This window comes from Erpetoichthys calabaricus, chromosome 17, assembly GCF_900747795.2.
Source record: "Erpetoichthys calabaricus chromosome 17, fErpCal1.3, whole genome shotgun sequence".
NCBI lineage: Eukaryota > Metazoa > Chordata > Cladistia > Polypteriformes > Polypteridae > Erpetoichthys > Erpetoichthys calabaricus.
The window spans coordinates 61294682-61315395 of NC_041410.2; the positions used below are offsets into that span (position 1 = coordinate 61294682).

The 20714-nt window shown below is 40.6% G+C and overlaps 1 protein-coding gene across 1 annotated transcript in view; it reads right to left on the reverse strand.

Moving 5' to 3' along the window:
- vps33b (VPS33B late endosome and lysosome associated) overlaps positions 1 to 20714 on the reverse strand; it is a 111540-nt gene that overhangs the window by 70034 nt on the left and 20792 nt on the right. The window contains 2 exon segments of the mRNA XM_051920225.1: positions 10072 to 10152; positions 10364 to 10471. Coding sequence (XP_051776185.1) covers positions 10072 to 10152; positions 10364 to 10459 — 177 coding nt within the window. The 5' untranslated portion in view covers positions 10460 to 10471.

A 20714-nucleotide genomic window follows, 5' to 3' on the forward strand; every position in this document is an offset into this window, starting at 1 on the left:
TTTATACTGTAAAATCGCAACGATATTTATTAACTGATCGTGGGTCATAAATATCGTTATCATGATAAAAAAAAGATTAATCGTGCAGCCCTAGAGAATATTATGATCTATCGTATCAAATGCAGCTGTAAGGCCCAGGAGGATAAGGAGTGATGGAGAGCCCTGATCAGCAGCCATCAGGAGGTCATTGGTGACTCTGACCAGGGATGTCTCTGTACTGTGAGAAGTTCGGAAACCAGATTGAAATTTTTCAAACAGATTGAATTTTTGAGGTGATCCTGAAGCTGAACAAAAACAACCTTTTCCAAAACCTTAGACAAAAATGGAAGGTTGGAGATCAGACGATAGTTTGCTATCACTTCAGGATCCGAAGAGGATTTTTTAAAATGAGGTCTAATTTTTGCAGTTTTCAAGGCCAGTGGGACTAAGCCGCTCTGGAGAGAGTGATTAATGATATCAGCAATAAGACGGCTTATATCTGATACATTAACTTTTACCAGAGGAGTAGGAAAAGGGTCCAATGAACACATTGAAGGTCTCATCCTCTGTATACTGATCGAGATAGGAAGCATGGAGAAGGCAGGTTGACACACACAAGAATACAGAGGAAAGTTGCCTTCATCTACAGGAAGTATAAACAAGGGTGATGGTCAATAACCAGATAGGAGCCGAGCAATGTGCCTCGAAATGGCAGATTTTGAGAAGAAAGTTTTATGGCTTTATGGTTCCTCGCACCATAACCCTCCGCTTACTGCGTCTTAGTCAGTTCTGCACTGATTTACACACTACACCCTGAACACCATTCTTATTGTATTCTTTTGTTGTTTCTGCATAGAATTTAGGCATATCAGTTAAACATAACCTCTCCCATTTGAACCCATGTTGACTGTTTCCTAATACTCCTGTTCTTGCCATGTGCTGCTCAGTCTTTTCCTTAATAATTCCTTCCATTAACTTACCCATGAGGCATATTAAGTTTACTAGCCTATAGTTACCTAGATTTGCCCAATTACCCTTTTTATATAACTGAATAATATTTGCTATTTTTCAGTACTTAGGAATCTCCCCAGTATTCAGTGACTTTTGAAAAATATGCATCAAGGCATTACATACGCACTCACTATCTATCATCCTTAAGCACTCAAGAATAAATATCATCTGGTTGTGGCGATTTCTCAGATAAATGCCTATTTCATTTAAGTAATACCTCTCTCTCTAAAATATCCATGATATCATGAAGTACAACAGGGGAAAAAAAGTATTGAACACATCAATGTTTTTCTCAGTAAATATTATTTCTAATGTTGCTATTGACATTAAATTTTCACCAGATGTCAGTAAAAACTGAAGTAATCCCCATATACAAAAAAATCAAAACAAATAAGTCCATAAATTAAGTTATTTGTAATAAAGTGGAATGACACAGGGAAAAAGAATTGAACACATGAAGAAAAGCAGGTGCAATAAGGCATGGAAAGCCAAGAAACCAGCTGAAATCTGTCAGTATTTAGAAAGCAATCCTGCCCCCTATCAGTGCAAATTAATATCAGCTGGTTTAGTCCTAATTTATGTCATATAAAGAGGTTTCTCATTATCAAGGTGTCACACAAGAAGCATCTCATGACAGTAAAAGCAAAGAGATCTCTCACGACCTTCGCAATCTTATTGTTGCAAAACATACTGATGGCATGGGTTACAGACGTATTTCTAAACTTCTGAATGTTCCTGCTAGCACCATTGGGGCTATAATCCGGAACTGGAAAGAACATCATTTCACCATAAATGACCTGGTGCTCCTCATAAGATTTCTGACGGAGGAGTCAAAAAAAAAGAGCTTCAGAAAGAGCTGGAATTAGCAGGTACAGTTGTTTCAAAGAAAAGAATAAGTAATATACTCAACCACCATTGCCTCTATGCACGTTCAGCGTGCAAGACTCCACTGCTGAAGAAAAAGCATGCTGAAGGTTATTTAAAGTTTACTGCACCACATTTGGACAAGCCAATGAAATACTTGGAGAATATAGTCTGGTCAGATGAGACCAAAATTTAATTCTTTAGATGTCACTACAAACACCATGTTTGGATGAGAAATGGCACTGCACATTATCATGGTGTGGAGCTGTTTTTCAGCATATGGAACTGGCAGACTTTGTATAATTGAAGGAAGGATGAATAGAGAAATGTACTGGAACATTCCTGATGAGAATCTGCTTCCATCTAACAGGAAACTGAAGATGAAACGAGGGTGAACATTTCAGCAACACAATGATCCCAAAAACAAAGCCAATGAAACTCTCAATTGGTTTCAGAGAAAGATAATAAAGCTGCTAGAATGGCCTGGTCAATCACCCGACTTGAGTACAATTGAAAATCTATGCAAAGAACTGAAGATCAGAGTTCATAGAAGAGGCCCGCGGAACCTTCAAGATTTGAAGACAGTTTGTGTGGAAGAATGAGCCAAAAATCACACCTGAGCAATGCATGTGACTAGTTTCTCCATATAGGAGGCGTCTTGAAGCTGTCATTACCAACAAAGGCTTTTCTACTAAGTATCAAATTAATTTCAGTAAGCGTGTTCAATACTTAATCACTGTGTCATTCCACTTTATTACATGCAACTTAATTTATGGACTTATTTGTTTTGATTCTTTGTATGTGTGGATTACTTGGGTTGTTACTGACTTTTTACTTGGGTTGTTACTGACTTTTTTTTTTTTTTGCATTTTATTAAAATCAAATAACCTTCCGTACAAGCAAGTTAAGTTTAACAAAACTAAGTTTGAAACAAATCAACCCCCACCCATGAGAAAGAGAGCTACGGCCAGCAAAGTAAAGCTTTGAACTAGTAAAAAAAAAAAAAAAATAGATTGATTAATACAAATAAATAAAATAAGAAAGAGGAGAAAGAATCTGCTTCCTCATTTTAAAATGCTTATTCTAAGATATTATTGATCAGATCCTGCCAGGTTTTGAAAGTTTTGTACAGATCCTCTAAGTGAGAATTAGATTTTTTCTAATTTCAAATAGTATATAACATCGTTTACCAACTGACTTAAAATAGGTGAGTTAGGATTCTTCTAGTTGAGCAAGGTAAGTCTATGTGACAATAGTGTAGTAAAGGCAATCACAGTTTATTTGTCCTTCTCTACTTTAAGCCCATCTGGAAGTACACTAAACACAGCTGTTAGTGGATTAGGAGGGATTTTGATACTAAGGTTGTCTGAAAGGGTATTTAAAGATTTTGGTCCAACATGATGTTAATTTGGTGCATGCCCAAAACATATGGCCCAATGAGGCTGCAACTTGATGGCAACGTTCGCAGGTTGGATCTTGCACTGGAAACATTTTGGACAATTTTAAACAAGACAGATGCACCCAATATATAGTTTTAAGTTGAATAATTGTATGATTTGCACATATGGAGCTCGAGTGAATTCTGTGCATTGCTACCTTCCACTCCTTTTCTGAGATTTTGAGTGAGAGATCCTTTTCCCACTGTACTCATGGATCTTTTAAAGGGAGGGACTGTAAAATGTTTTTTTTCTATATTACAGAGATGCTGTCTGAATCCTCAAGACTGATCAATAATTTTTCCGGCATAGAGGTAGGTGGGAGGTGAGGAAAATTGGGCAGGTTTTTTTTAACAAAGTTTCTAATTTGAAGGTAGTGAAAGAAATGTTTTGCTGGAAAGTTAAATTTGGAGTGTAATTGTTGTGGTATTAGCGCCGACCCGACACAGACTGACAGCGGAGGCACGTAGAAAGTGGAAAGACAAACTTTACTTTCTTCAGCCATGGGATACATCTTGCCCATGCCCCATTGGCCCTATACAGTCCCCAAAAGCACCCACACAAAAGAACACACCACACTCTTCTTCTTTCACTCCTCTCAGGCAGCTTCATCCTCCTCCTCCCGACTCTGGAGTCCGGAGTGGTGACTGTTGGCTCCTTTCATAGCCCACCCTGCAGGTGCTCGTTGACCTGCTTCCAGCTGCACCCCTGGGTGTGGCTGCGTTCCTGCCCCGACGGGCTTGTTAGGCCGTGCAGCTCCCCCTGGCAGGGGACATAGTGTGCATCCCATGACTGCTCCCCCGGAACCAGTGTCAAAGGGGCGTCCCAACCGCGGCATGGGTCCCAGCATCTGCCACATCGTCCATAGGATGCAAAGATGTTGTCTATGTACAGATCTCTAAGTGATTTAATCCCGAATGTTTCCCAGATGTTAAAAACTGCATACATTTGAGAGGGTGGAAAAAGGTTGTTCTTGTGCAGAGGTGCCACAGATCACTGCTTCTCGATCTTAAAATACTTCCTGCATTGGTTTCATATTCTGAGTGAGTGAAGCAGAATGGGTTGTTTAGTATATTGGCGATGACTTGTACTTATTGGGGTACAAAGCAAGGAATACAAAGAAGTACTTTCATGTCAATAGTCCCATTAGAAATATATTTACTGAGAAAAACATTGACACATTCAATACTTATTTTCCCCGCTGTATCTCCTTAATAGTCCCTGTCACTGCTGGGAGGTTATTCACTTCTTCAAATTTGAAAATTTTATTAAAGAACAAGTTTAAAGCCTTTTCCAATTCACATTCTGCATATTTATAAATTCAGCCTTACTGTTGTTTCTGATACACATCATCTAACCCTTTACTGTTTTCTTACTACCAAAATTCTGATAGAATCTCTTTGGGTCATCTTTGCCTTATCTGGAATATCCATATTACTAACCGAGAATGGTAAACCGGAAGACGCAGACACAGGTCTCGGTAAACCGGAAGGCACAGACGCAGGTACACGGCAATGGACCCAGGAGACGTAGTGCGCAGGCGCCTACAGCGCGCGTCTCATAAACCACAAGCGAAGTCCGATCCACCGCAAAGGAAGGAGTTACGGCTCAAAAACGAAAGAGCTCAACTAACGTAATTAAGACATGAAGCAACAACGCGCCCATAGCTAACGACACAGCCACACAGAAAAGAGGATTCTGCACTGCACCCCAGAGTCAAACGTAAGACACTACGGAGTCCGCAAAGGTCCACAAAGATAGTACGGAAGGCGCGAGAAAGTACGAAAGGTGCAGGAGCCTACAACGCGCTTCTGAACTAAACGTCCACACTACACAGCATGGTCCGGGTAATAAGAATAAACGAACTCTCCGTATTAAACGTACGACATCCTCACACGTCCAAACCATATAGCAAATGTGAATCACATTACAGTGATGCATTATTAACAGTACAACCACAGAAAACGCTCCGTATTAACAGTAAGTGCTATTATCCATATTACTAATGGTAGACAACGGATAACTAATGGAGTCACAGTCACAGCGCCAAAACGATCCAGCTCAACTAACGGAGCTACAAATACGAGCCCGCATGGATAAAAAAAATAAACGTAGGCGCCTACAACGCGCGTCTGAAACCGCGGAAGCAAAACTGTCTCGGCTCCAAAACCAAACAGCTCGACTAACGCAGCTACAAAAACGAGCCCGCATAGACAAATACAATGAACATAGATGCCTACAACGCGCACCTGAAACTGCAGAAGCAAAGCAGGCACGGGTTCAAAACGAAAAACAACAACTGACTGAGATACAGAAATGAGCCCGCCTGGATAAAATCAATGAACGCAGGCGTCTACAACACGCGTCTGAAATGCCGCAAGCAAAGCAGGCATGGCTCCAAAAAGAAAGAGCTCGACTGACGGGGCTACAAAAACGAGCCCGCCTAGATAGAAACAATGAACGCAGGCGCCTACAACGCGCTTCTCAAACAACGCAACCAAAGGAGTCATGGTTCCAAAACACTAAACAAGGTTTATGCAACGGTACACGTTTAGTCATCAACACCATGACAGACAATGTTATTGAAGCAAAAGTACTTACAGGATCACATTCTAACAATACTGTTTTGATTCCTAGAGTTGACCTTACAAGTTCTGATCTGGAATTACCTTTTACACTTAAACGACGCCAATTTCCCATTAAACCTGCATTTGCCATGACAATCAACAAAATCCAAGGAGAAACCATGGGCAGAGTTGGCATATACCTCTCTGAGCCTGTATTTGGACGTGGACAACTTTATGTAGCCTTCTCAAGAGTTCGGCGTTCATCTGACATTAAAGTTAAAGTTATATATACTCCACACCAAGGAAAACTCATTCAAGGACAACACACCATCTTTACTACAAATGTTGTGTATAAAGAAATATTCCAATAAATCTTTCTAATGTGCCATGCTATGGGTTCTTTACTTCCTTTGTTCATCATCTACACCTTTACACTCCAATATATCTCATACATACATCAATGTATTTCGGGTTACCCAACACCAGGGGTTGGCGAGCGAAGCCCCCTAGTTTCTCTTTAACTGTCTTTTAGACTCCCTAATATCCTTTGTAATGGTTATACTCATACTCGCATACACGCTATAGTTAGCATTGGAGTTATTATTAGTCTTATATGTCTTACACAGCTGCTTTTTATTTTGCACCTTCTTTTTCAACTACTTATTTACCCATGTGGATTTTTTTAAATTTCTTATAAATTTTGGGATAAACTTGTCCTGCATTACATGTAAAATGTTTTAAACCTGTTCCACTGCTCCTCAACTGTCTCCACACCTAAAAGCACATCCAAGTGTATCTGTTCAAAATGTAGACTTCCAAAGTTAAACGCAGCAGTTTCAGTCTTTGGTTCAATCACCTCTACATTCTGAATTCTATCTTATAGTTGAAAATAATTAAGGTGGCGCCATTGCTGCATTTTGCACTTTATCAGACAACAGCTTTGCATCCTCATTATCTGTGCCAAGAAACTTGCCATCACAGAATGATGACAAGAAACTGGATGCATCAGTGAAAGCTGAAATGGCGGTGTTTCAGAGCAACGGCAAGCGCGGGTGTTGTTTAGAACAAGTGTATCAGTATCTGATGACTGTGCCGCCTACTTCAGTTGAGGCAGAGCGTACTTTCTTAGCGGCTGGCATACTCTGCATGAAGGTGTGCTCTAGCCTGGACGACCGCACGTTGGACACGTTGTGCTTTCTACGCTCTTATTACTGCAACTAACTAGATACATGTACTTATATGACAGCAAGAACTGCTTGTAGATAAGGTTAGTCTTTTATTTGTGTCAACATATTGCAGTAGTTTTATTAAAAATAAGTGTTGGTCGTTCTAAAACCGTTCACATGTGAGATGCCCATGGATTGTGTCATCCCCGGGCGCCCGGAATTCCCGGGAATGAAATACGGGATTCCTAAATTCCTGGGAATGGATAAACCCGTCTGGGAATAGATTCCCTACTTCCACCTTCATTGGTGCTTTAATATACTATGTTAAAAACCGTCACTGATTATGTCTAAGAACTACTGCTTTTGTACTACTCTTTTTGCAAGGTTAACCCAGTTAATATCTGGTTAATTAAAGTCCCCAATGACTATAATATCCCCCTACTTCCCTTTTCAATATTATTAAAAATATGTGCGTTGAAATTACTGCCTGCATTGGGGTGGTCCATTTACCTTGCACCTACGTCAGACACTGACGTGCCTGTCTGGAGTCTCCCCCCACAGCACCTTAGTTGTGGACACCATCTCCATAAAGGACACCTTGGCCAGGTCCTCTAATTTTCTACTACAATGCAGGCCAGCCACCGTCTCCTCCAGTACTGTCACCCTGAGCTCAAGGTGCGGGATCAGCTGCCATGTCCTGCAGGCACAGCCTTCGAAGAGGCCTAAATTGTCCAAGCCACTTTCCAAAAAGTCCAACATCAAATAGGATGTTTATCGTATCTGCCTCATTTTTACAAATTGGATTTAGTTTACTTAACTAATGTAATTATTTAACGCCTTATTTAACACCGTAAGCAAGTAAGCAATTTTTATTTACATAGCACATTTCAAGAACAAATGTCGAAAAATGCTTTACAAACAGTCATCACAACAGTCATCACAGAGAGTCACTTACACAAAAGTGAGCTAACAAATTAAAACTTGGAATAAAATGCATAAACACATACAATAAAACATAGTAAAAGACAAAACCAAGCTTAAAAAATAAAAACTGGGGATAAAATGCAAAGCTGCAACACAATAAAACTTGATAACACATAAAAGCAAACTTGAACAAATTAAGACCAGAAATAAAATGCATAGAAATTGTTACAATGCAAGCTTAAACAAATTGAAGCCTGGACAAAATACAAATATATATATACAATAGAACACAGTAAGGTTATCCAAAGGCAAGCTTGAATAAATGGGAATTATGCTTCTTTTTAAAAATTTAAAAAGAATTGTGCCCACTAATCTCACATCTACTGAAAGAGAGTTTTATAATTTAGGGGCCAGAGTTTTAAAATGCCTGGTGCATGGGAAGACACCAGAGACCTACATGTGATATGTAACTGCAGTAGCTCAGTAATATAGGTAAGAGTTTAACCATGTAGGGCTCTAAAAGTGAGAACCACAATTTAAAATGAACTCTATATTTCAAGGGAACTCAGTGCAAAGAAATCAGAATGGGTGTGCTATAAGATCTTTTAGATGAACTTGTCAAGACCCTTGCAGCAGAATTCTGGGCCAGCTGTAGGCAATCCAGTGAGGATGAATTTAAGTAACAGATATGCATGCACTATCATCTCCAACTCTGTTCAGGAAAGATGCAGGAGTGACATTCCTATTGATGGTATCAATTTAAGATCTTTGGATTACATTTACTACTGGAAATCAACTTTGAGAAATGTGAATCTCTGGCCCCTTTAACCATGCTGGTGAAACAAACTAAGAGATCTTCTAGGTAAAGGCGGTGCACCTGAAGTTGAGTGGATTTCTAAAAATGCTCCACTTTCCAACATTCATGCGTCAAGCCTTGAACACTGTCATTGAACCAGGGAGTGGGATTTATTGAGGGTGCAAACCTAGTTTTAATAAGAGTGATTTTGTCTGAAATAGAAAGACTATGTTCATTAAATGCATGAACTAATCAATTTAATTTTGAGAAGAAAAAGCCAGGACCAGACTGGAAAAGTTCAGAAAACTTATCTGCAGAATAACAGTGGAGGATACAAGAACTAATCATATTCCCATAAGTCAAGGGGTTTGTGTTAACAGACAATTGAAATAAAATACAATTGTAATCAGAAATACCCAGATCTTCAGAAGAAACAAACTCAAGACTTAAACCAAGAGTAAAAAACAAGATCCAACCAGAGAAATATTGAATGAGATTAAAAGAGTCAGTCAGAATAATACATTTTGAAGCAAATGTATCAGAGGCATCGCATACATGAATACTTAAATCACTAATAATAACAAGAATAGATAGCTTGAAGACACACAGGACAAAAAGTTACTGAATTCTCTCAGGAAAGGGCTGTTTAAGCTCATGAAATACCCTTCCACCTCAACTGCCTGCTGTGTTTTGTTTTTTGAGGTTACTAAACATTTCCCCTGCTTGCTTCCCTGTCTGTTCTCCCAACCCTGTGTCCCTCTTACTACATCCTTACTTTCAATTTCTGTGCAACTATACATATACCGTTTGTGCTCCTTCCTATGCTGTCCTCCTCTCATTAGTCGTAAATTTCCCTAATATGAGCCCTAATTTCTTGTTGACAAGAAAACTCACTTACCTAATACTATCTGCTGCTGTGCTGCTAATTATTTACTTATTCACTTACCAGTGCCTACCACTCATTGTTCCACTCTACTTAGAAAGAGGGGTAGAATCTGCTGAACTTACAACTTGCAGTACAACTATTATGATTATATAAACAGTGAGTGCATTAAAAGAAATTGAATTCAGACAGTCTTTTACTTGTCAGGTGGTTCAACTAATAATTTTATGTCAAAACTGCAAAGCTTTAAACACTTTGTGTATTACATAAATGTTATACATACACATTATATTATATTTTTCAAGATAATGCCATTAATACTATAAGACCCTAAAGTATCTGTTATAAACTAAATGTTTGTATTTACATGCAAAACTGTTCACCTACCTAAAAGCATTAGTTTTCAGATTTATTTTTCTAAACTTGAATCTGTGATGTACAATACCTTTAAAATGGAAACATTGGCAATGCGATCTAAGGGGCTCATCAAATCAGCTTCAATAAAAAGATCTTTCCTTCCTGGCAACTAAAATTAGAAGGAAAATATTAATGGTAATATGATTAAAATATAACGTGGCCATATAAAAAACAAATCACAAGAGAAAAGGGACTACAACATATTTTACAATCAAGGAATAATTAACAACAAACTGCAACAAAATTAAACTGAACTGCAGTACACAGCAACACTTACAAAAAATTCAGAAAAAAAAATCTTTACCATTAGCACTATTTACCTGTTCTAGAAGATAGATGAGTTGGTCACAGGCCAGTCTTTTAAGGTCAGAGAATTTAGGGATTTCGGGGGAATCAATTCTGCTGTGGAAAGCCATGGTTTAAATGTCCTGAAAATAAACAAGCACACCATGCAGCATCAGCATTTGAATTCACCACCTTTGGATCTGAAAATGTAAATATCAACATTAGTTAATATGTTCATTTAAATAAGAGTATTTATTATTTTTTTCTGATCAAACCTTGCCTGCAAATTAAAAGTAATCACTATTTTTGAGGTGGAATTGCAACTATCCTTAGTTCTAAGATGCAGTTCTAATGAAATGGTGCTTCTACAGATAGAACTGAGATATCTACTCAGATCTATGTTAAGTATCAGATCCAGTTTGTCCATACACTATGTTCCTAAATGAGTTTACCAAGTATATAATAATGATACTGTCTCTGAGCAACCAAGTTCCACATCTAAAAAACAGTAATCTGAAACATCTGAAAAACTGACCATTACACCAAGTTTATTTACTTTAATAGGTAAATCTTGTTGCTGGTCAATTTTTATCTAAGTTTCTACATGCCAATATATGTAGCTTTTCTGATGATGCTATTAAAACTAAAAGTAGTTGTTTAATTTCTTTCTTCTCTTATCTACATGAGTGAATTTGATGGTGACATACTTAGAGTGCATAATGAAATGCAGTTACATCTCTCAGAACCAACAATGTCGAGGTAGCGAGGTGAGTGGCAAAAAACACAGTATGAGGTAATGTTCATCAGCATTTGTTGCAGTAGGCTGCAGTCACAATCAGAGCTAGTTGCTGCTCTATGCTTCATACTGGCAGGATAGGTTCTGGCCTCGTGACCCTGAACTGAATTAAGGGTGGATGAATATTACTGATGTAAATAACATCCAGGTCATGATGAAACAATCTAAAGCAAAAAATTATGCAATCTCAAGACCATTGGTAAGTTTAAAAAAAAAAAAAAAGTTAAGGCAGTTTTAGTAATCCTGAATCAAATTTTAACAGTGAGGTCAGTGCAATGTAAGTCTTGTTGGATGTTGTACTTTTTAGATGATGGCTTGGAGGAACCATTCATCTATGAGGGATACATCTGCAGAATATGCCAGCTGATCTAGCACCTCGAGCTCAGGGTCACTGAACTGGAGTAAGAGTTGGATGGCCTGCATTGTAGTAGAGAATTGGCGGTCCTGGCCCAGGTGTCCTTTAGAGAGATAAGGTGGCACAGGAGAAGATTCCTGACCAGACAGGTAGAGATAGGTGGGTCACTGTCACAAAGCATGAGGTAAAGGGTGCACACTGTCTGGGGGCATCAATCACAGAATTAGAAATGTTAAACCATTTTCAGGTCCTTACGGAGCTGGTCAGTCCCTGATGAGTCTGAGGTGGGAGGCAGGGATGAGGAGCCCCAACGAGCCTCCTCAAAACCAGTTATCAGAAAGAGAGAGGTAATGATAATTGGGGACTCAATCATTAGGGGGAACTGAAGTGCAGGTTTGCTCCAGAGACAAGAGATTCTCGCACGGTGTGTTGCCTTCCGGGTGCACAGGTGGGAGACCTTCCTGGAAGGGTGGATAGGCTTTTTGCCAGAGCGAGGTTGGATCCAGTTGTCATTGTTCATGTTGGAACAAATGACATACTTGATGGTAGCCTGTCAGTTCTGAGATCCAAATTCGAAGAGTTAGGTGCCTGGCTGAGAAGCAGAACTAACAAGGTAGTCTTCTCCAAAGTCCTGCCTGTGCCACACGCCAGTCCAGGTAATACTGAGGAGATTAGAAGGCTTAACACATGGTTAAAATCTTGATTTAGGGTAGAAGGGTATATGTTTATGGAGTCTTGGGACTCCTGTTGGAACAGATGGTACCTGTTCCGCCACGATGGTTTACATCTGAATGTACTTGGGAGGTGTATGAGTAGGCTAGTCGAGGATTGTTTAACAGTAGAATTACCAAAGCCTACGAAAAAACGCATAATTACGGCCCACCTTAATTCCCTTAGCACCTCTCCATCAGCATCTTTTGTGCTGTAAATGTGTCGATCAACACAAGCAGCAAGCAGCCTGCTAATCCCATCCCCCAACCCACTGCCGCAGTTCAATTCGCAAAGAAGGTTCTCGGTTCTCAGTGTTTATCTTGAAGTGAAGTGCTGGAATTGTAGAAGGTAAATAATATATCATCATTTGGAATGCATACATTTCATGTGTGTTCAGTGTCTACAACAATCTATGTAAACATGTTGTTAAAACAGAAACGTTTTTCATGTTTTCAGTAATAATTGACAAAATGTAGATAAGAAGTGTATAATGTGTGAAGCCTGAAGTCCAAATATCAAATATACACTTTCACAAAAGGTACAAGTATAATAAAACAAGTGCTCTTTTATTCAAGAACTAGCAAAATACCCGCTCTTCACAGCGGCGAAGTAGTGTGTTAAAGAAGTTATGAAAAAAAAAAAGGAAACATTAGGAAAAGGAAACACAAAATAGCGTAACATGATTGTCAATGTAATTTTCGTAGGCTTATTTTAGTATTGAGAGTGAATTTGATGATTTCAAAGAGTTTAATTTATGATTGTAAATGTTGTGTATGAGAAATTCACATTTTTAGGATGTAAGGATCTCTTTGTAAACAACGTTTGTAGTTCTGCCCTTGGCCTGTAAATTTACCAAGCTGTCTGCTGAGTTTACTCTTGAGCATGCAATGTACAGTTGACCATGTGAGAAGCAATCTTGTGTCAAGTCAATGGCGACCTTTTTTTAGAGTCTGGGCCAGTGACTTATTTATTGTCATAGCGAAGCAGACTCTTACTGGAAATTGGAGGCGTTTGAATTGGAATGGGAGGTCAGAGGGTATGAGAGGGATGTGAGGAATAAATACAGTCTCCCCTGAGTCTGTTCCAGTGAAGACAGTTGCCTCAATGAAGTTCTTATGCAGAGATTTGATCTAAAGCCTGGTGCTGTTACAAAGTTTTAGTGGTTGTATCTTTTGTAGTAACATAATTGGTGCGCCGACCTTCAAAAGTAGAGTATGCGGAGGCATGCCCGGAGAATTAAGAGTGTGAAGAAACGCTACCGGATCCACCGTGTCCTCTGGTTCTACAACAGAGTCGACAGACTTATATGTTTTTGTTTGGGAAGTTAGTTGGTGAAGTAAAATGGCATTTATATTGAAGTCATGTCATTTTTTTGGTGTTAGAATAGCTCTCTCCCTCAACCATGAGACGTCCTTTTCATGCAGATTCCGTAGGTTGGGGTAAACATTTTCAATAAGAGTCTGAAAGGTATGGGAAGGGGGACCGGGGGTGGCCCTTGTGCTTCTCTGCTGTGAAATAAATCCTCTGTTAACAGAAATAAGGAATGAAACTGCCAAAAATGAGAGGTCAGTTTCGAAAGTTCCTTACGGCATAATAGTGAGAACTGCCAAAAAGAAGACGTTATTTTCAAAAGTTTCTTACAGGGCATGGCGCAAAATGAAACATACTTAACGTTTGTAAGTACAGCGTGAAGGATTAGCATGGGAAATTTGGGCTTCCTATGTACAGTATATTGGAAGTTGCAGAAATAGTGGGGTTTCTCCTATCTATATATACAGTTTAGGGGGTACATCCATTTCCCCCGCTTAGGTGTTGCAATAGGACATGAAACATACCTAACTTTTGTAAGTACACTGCACGGACTGAGCACGTGAAATTTCAGCTTCCCACCTATATGGAAAGTGGGAGAATTAGTAATGAGTCAGTGAGGGCTTTGCCTTTTATTTGTATAGATATAACTGCAGAAAAAGAACTCGCGTTAGGGTGTGACATTGACACGCAACTAATACGACCTCTTTGGTGGTGTAGCAGTAAGACCTACTGACTTGCAATCAAGACATTCGCGGTTCAATTCCGGATGCCTCCGTTTTGAGTAGTGAGCTGCTCTTATTCTCACTATTATAGAATATAAACATACATTTGATTTGAGTCTGTAACCGCCAGTGTAAATTTATGATACTTGTATAAGTTAGCTTTTTTTTTCTTTAATTCAGTTTTATTCTCTCAGTTACATTCACGCTCCCACCGATCTGACACTGTTAGTTTTCAAATAAAGATGTGCTATAACAGAGGTGAACTCAGATAAGGACGAGGGTTCTACATCGGAGAAAAAGAACAAAAGACCTCCCTGCAAGAAACGTCCACTCACTTATAAGAACAACGCAGCTGAACCAGGCATAAAGATGAAAGATGGCACTGTTTGGATGCAGCAACAGGTCGGGCGTCATCCTGCCAATCAGTCTGCCCCACACGTGTCCTTCAAAGAAAAAAAGCAGGGCTTACAGCGCTTGCCAACGTATCGTGCAAAGTTCTGTTTGTGATTATGTTTTGTGATGGTCTTTATATAAAAAACATTTACATGTTACTTATATAAAAGTCACATCAAATGTTATTTACCTTGACTTATTTACTTAGACTGCACAGCTTTCTGTGTTTGATCGACACGGGCATGCTGACAAAGTACATGTGTACTGAAGTGACTTTAGCTGTAGGTGGCACTGACAACCTTCTTTGTGAATTGAACAGCAGCGGTGATCAGGGGGGATAGGATAACAGGCTGCTTACAGCTTGTGTTGATCGACACATTTACAACACAAAAGACGCTGACGGAGAGGTGCGAAGGGATTTAAGGTGGGCCGGGATTACGTGTTTTTTTGTATGTATGTAGCAGAGCCTAATTATGATATTATAGCAATAACAGAAACCTAGCTAAATAACAAAGATGGGGATGAGTGTAACATAGAGGGATACACATTTTTTAGGAAGGATAGATGGGGCAGAAAAGGAGGTGGAGTTGGTGTTTATGTCACACAGAATTTAAATGCAAGTCCTCTTCAACTGGACGATGAGCCCCATCTTAGTGTGGCTTCGCCTGGAAAGCATTAGGGAAACAGGCCTTATTTTAGGAGTGTGTTATAGACCTCCCAATGAAGACAGTAATTTCAATACACATCTTTTTAGTAATGTTAAAAAGGCAAGTTTACAAGGGAATATTATAGTCATTTGGGACTTTAATTATCTGAATATTAACTGGGATAACCTAGCAAATGGAAAAGCACAAGAGCAGGAGTTTTTAGAAGTAATCAGTGGCTGTTTTTTTAACATCCATCCATCCATCCATTCTCTTCCGCTTATCTGAGGTCAGGTCGTGGGGGCAGCAGCTTGAGCAGAGATGACCAGACTTCCCTCTCCCCAGCCACTTCTTCTAGCTCTTCCGGGAGAATCCCGAGGCGTTCCCAGGCCAGCCGGGAGACATAGTCCCTCCAGCGTGTCCTGGGTCTTCCCCGGGGCCTCCTCCTGGTTGGACGTGCCCGGAACACCTCACCAGGGAGGCGTCCAGGAGGCATCCTGATCAGATGCCCGAGCCACCTCATCTGACTCCTCTCGATGCAGAGGAGCAGCGGCTCTACTCTGAGCCCTTCCCGGATGACTGAGCTTCTCACCATATCTTTAGGGAGATTGACTGGTAAATTGAGAGCTTTGCCTTATGGCTCAGCTCCTTTTTCACCACGACAGACCGATGCAGAGTCCGCATCACTGCGGACGCTGCACCGATCCACCTGTCGATCTCACGCTCCATTCTTCTCTCACTCGTGAATAAGACCCCGAGATACTTGAACTCCTCCACTTGAGGCAGGATCTCGCTCCCAACCCTGAGAGGGCACTCCACCTTTTTCCGGCTGAGGACCATGGCCTCGGATTTGGAGGTGCTGATTCCCATCCCAGCCGCTTCACACTCAGCTGTGGACCGATCCAGACAGAGCTGAAGATCTTGGCCTGATGAAGCAAACAGGACAACATCATCTGCAAAAAGCAGTGACCCAATCCTGAGTCCACCAAACCAAACCCCCTGGCTGCGCCTAGAAATTCTGTCCATAAAAGTTATGAACAGAATCGTTGACAAAGGGCAGCCCTGGCAGAGTCCAACTCTCACTGGAAATGGGTTTGACTTACTGCCGGCAATGCAGACCAGGCTCTGATACCAGTTGTACAGGGACTGAACAGCCCTTATCAGGGGGTTCGGTACCCCATACTCCTGGAGCATCCCCCACAGGATTCCCCGAGGGACACGGTCGAATGCCTTTTCCAAGTCCACAAAACACATGTAGACTCTTGGGCAAATTCCCATGCACCCTCCAGGACTCTGCTAAGGGTGTAGAGCTGGTCCACTGTTCCTTCTGAATCCGAGGTTCTATCCGACGGACCCTCCTCTCCAGAACCCCCAAATAGACTTTTCCAGGGAGGCTGAGGAGTGTGATCCCTCTGTAGTTGGAACACACCCTCCGGTCCCCCTTCTTAAAAAGGGGGACCACCACCCTGGTCTACCAATCCAGAGGCACTGTCCCCGATGTCCATGCGATGCTGCAGAGACGTGTCAACCAAGACAGCCCTACAACAACCAGAGCCTTGAGGAACTCCGAGCGTATGTCATCCACCCCCCCGGGGCCCTGCCACCAAGGAGTTTTTTGACCACGTCGTTGACCTCAGTCCCAGAGATGGGGGAGCTCACCTCCGAGTCCCCAGGCTCTGCTTCCTCATTGGAAGGCATGTTAGTGGGATTGAGGAGGTCTTCGAAGTACTCCCCCCACCGACCCACAACGTCCCGAGTTGAGGTCAGCAGCGCACCATCCCCACCATATACAGTGTTGACACTGCACTGCTTCCCCCTCCTGAGACGCCGGACGGTGGACCAGAATCTCCTCGACGCCATCCGAAAGTCGTTCTCCATGGCCTCCCCAAACTCCTCCCATGCCCGAGTTTTTGCCTCAGCAACCACCGAAGCCGCATTCTGCTTGGCCTGCCGGTACCTATTAGCTGCCTCCAGAGTCCAATAAGACAAAACGGTCCGGTAGATGTTTTTTAACAATGTATGTTAAAACAGCAACATGGGGTGAAGCTTGTCTGGATTTAGTATTTTGTAATAATCAAGATAGAATTGAGGGTGTAGAGGTGATTGAACCACTTGGGTCAAGTAACCATAATATAATGCAGTTCTCAGTGTTTTGTAAGAGTGAGGATGCAAAGACTAAAATTGTTAAGTTTAACTTTGGTAGAGCAATTTTTGAGCAGAAGCAGCAAAGTCTAAGGAGGATAGATAGCTTTTAAGTGTGGAGACAGTTGAGGAGCAGTGGAGCAGGTTTAAAAATGTTTTACAAGTAATGCAGGACAGGTACATACCTAAATTTGGTATTAATAGGAAATTTAAAAAAAAAAACCAACAGTAGGTTAATAAATAGTTAAAAAAGAAGCTGCAAAGGAAAAACAGCTTTATAAGGCATATAAGACTAATAACTCCAAAGTGAATTGTAGGGCATATGAGAACATGAGGTCAACCATTAAGAAAAATATTAGGGAGGCTAAACAACAGTTGGACAGGAATATAGCAGATAAGGCAAAAGGTGACCCTAAGAGATTCTTTCAGTATTTTAGTAGTAAAAGAACAGTCAGAGGAGGAGGTGAAGTGCATCAGAAATAGTAAAGGGGAATTAAAAGATAGACAGTGAAATATCAGACACTCTAAACCCACATTTTCTAAGGAGGTACTGAAGGATTTGGAAATTATAGAGGCAGAAGAACTGCTCAGATTAAATAGAATGAAATCAAACAAATCCCCAGTACCAGATAATATTTACCCTCAAGTTCTTAAGTGTATATAAACCCTTGACACATATTTTTAGGAAGTCACTGTGCAGAACTGGAAAGTGGCAATACTATCCCATTATATAAAAAGGGTGACTAGGCAGATCCAAGCAACTATAGGCCAGTAAGCTTAACATGGATCACCAGAAAATTAATGGAAGCAATTATTAAGGATAAACTTGAGCAGCACATGGCAAGTACAGGAGTTTTTCTTTACAGTCAGCATGGGTTCAGAAGAAGGAGGTCATGTTTTACTAACATGCTGGAATTCTATAAGGAAACAACAAAAGGATATGATCAAAGTGGAGCATATGAAATTATTTGTCTTGACTTTCAGAAAGCATTTGATAAGATGCCACATGAGAGGTTGGGCATCAAACTTAAAGAAGTTGAAGTTCTTTTTTAGCTGGGTGCAGAATTGGCAGACACAGGAAGCAGAGGGTGATGGTGCAAGGAACCGTATCAGAATTGGCTCATGTTAAGAGTGGTGTTCCACAGGGGTCAGTGCTAGGGCCGCTGCTATTTTTAATATATATACAGTTAGGTCCATAAATATTTGGACAGAGACAACTTTTTTCTAATTTTGGTTCTGTACATTACCACAAATGAATTGTAAATGAAACAACTCAGATGCAGTTGAAGTGTAGACTTTCAGCTTTAATTCAGTGGGGTGAACAAAACGATTGCATAAAAATGTGAGGCAACTAAAGCATTTTTTTAATACAATCCCTTCATTTCAGGGGCTCAAAAGTAATTGGACAAATTAAATAACTGGAAATAAAATGCTCATTTCTAATACTTGGTTGAAAACCCTTTGCTGGCAATGACAGCCTGAAGTCTTGAACTAATGGACATCACCAGATGCTGGGTTTCCTCCTTTTTAATGATCTGACAGGCCTTTACTGCAGCGGCATTCAGTTGCTTTTTGTTTGTGGGCTTTTCTGTGCAAAGTTTAGTCTTCAACAAGAGAAATGCATGCTCAATTGGATTAAGATCAGGTGACTGACTTGGCCATTCAAGAATTTTCCACTTCTCTGCTTTAATAAACTCCTGGGTTGCTTTGGCTGTATGTTTTGGGTCATTGCCCATCTGTATCATGAAACGCTGCCCAAACAATCTGACTGCATTTAGCTGGATTTGAGCAGACAGTACGTCTCTGAACACCTCAGAATCATTCGGCTGCTTCTGTCCTGTGTCACATCATCAATAAACACTAGTGTCCCAGTGCCACTGGCAGCCATGCACGCCCAAGCCATCACACTGCCTCCACTGTGTTTTACAGATGATGTGGTATGTTTTGGATAATGAGCTGTTTCACGCCTTCTCCATATTTTTTTCTTGCCATCATTCTGGTAGAGGTTGATCTTGGTTTCATCTGTCCAAACAATGTTTTTCCAGAACTGTGCTGGCTTTTTTAGATGTTCTTTAGCAAAGTCCAATCTAGCCTTTCTATTCTTGAGGCTTATGAGTGGCTTGCACCTTGCAGTGCACCCTCTATATTTACTTTCATGCAGTCTTCTCTTTATGGTAGACTTGGATATCGATACGCCTACCCCCTGGAGAGTGTTGTTCACTTAGTTGGCTGTTGTGAAGGGGTTTCTCTTCACCATGGAAATGATTCTGCGATCATCCACCACTGTTGTCTTCCGTGGACGTCCAGGTCTTTTTGCGTTGCTGAGTTCACCAGTGCTTGCTTTCTTTCTCAGGATGTACCAAACTGTAGATTTTGCCACTCGTAATATTGTAGCAATTTGTAGGATGGTCTTTTTCTGTTTCACAGCTTAAGGATGGCTTCTTTCACCTGCATGGAGAGCTCCTTTGACCGCATGTTGTCTGTTCATAGCAAAATCTTCCACATGCAAGCACCACACCTCAAATCAACTCCAGGCCTTTTATCTGCTTAATTGATAATGACATAACGATGGACTTGCCCACACCTGCGCATGAAATAGCATTTGAGTCAAATGTCCAATTACTTTTGAGCCCCTGAAATGAAGGGATTGTGTTAAAAAAATGCTTTAGTTGCCTCATATTTTTATGCAATTGTTTTGTTCACCCCACTGAATTAAAGCTGAAAGTCTGCACTTCAACTGCATCGGAGTTGTTTCATTTAAAATTCATTGTGGTAATGTACAGAACCAAAATTAGAAAAAAAGTTGTCTCTGTCCAAATATTTATGGACCTAACTGTGTATATATATATATATATATATATATATATATATATATATATATATATATATATGTGTGTATATATATACATACACACAGTAATCCCTCGCTATATCGCGCTTTGCCTTTCGCGGCTTCACTCCATCGCGGATTTTATATGTAAGCATATTTAAATATATATCTCGGATTTTTTGCTGCTTCGCGGGTTTCTGAGGACAATGGGTCTTTTAATTTCTGGTACATGCTTCCTCAGTTGGTTTGCCCAGTTGATTTCATACAAGGGACGCTATTGGCAGATGGCTGAGAAGCTACCCAGCTTACTTTTCTCTGTCTCTTGCGCTGACTTTCTCTGATCCTGACGTAGGGGATTGAGCAGGGGGGCTGTTCGCACACCTAGACGATACGGACGCTCGTCTAAAAATGCTGAAAGATTATCTTCACGTTGCTATCTTTTGTGCAGCTGCTTCCTGAAACGACATGCTGAACGGTGCTTT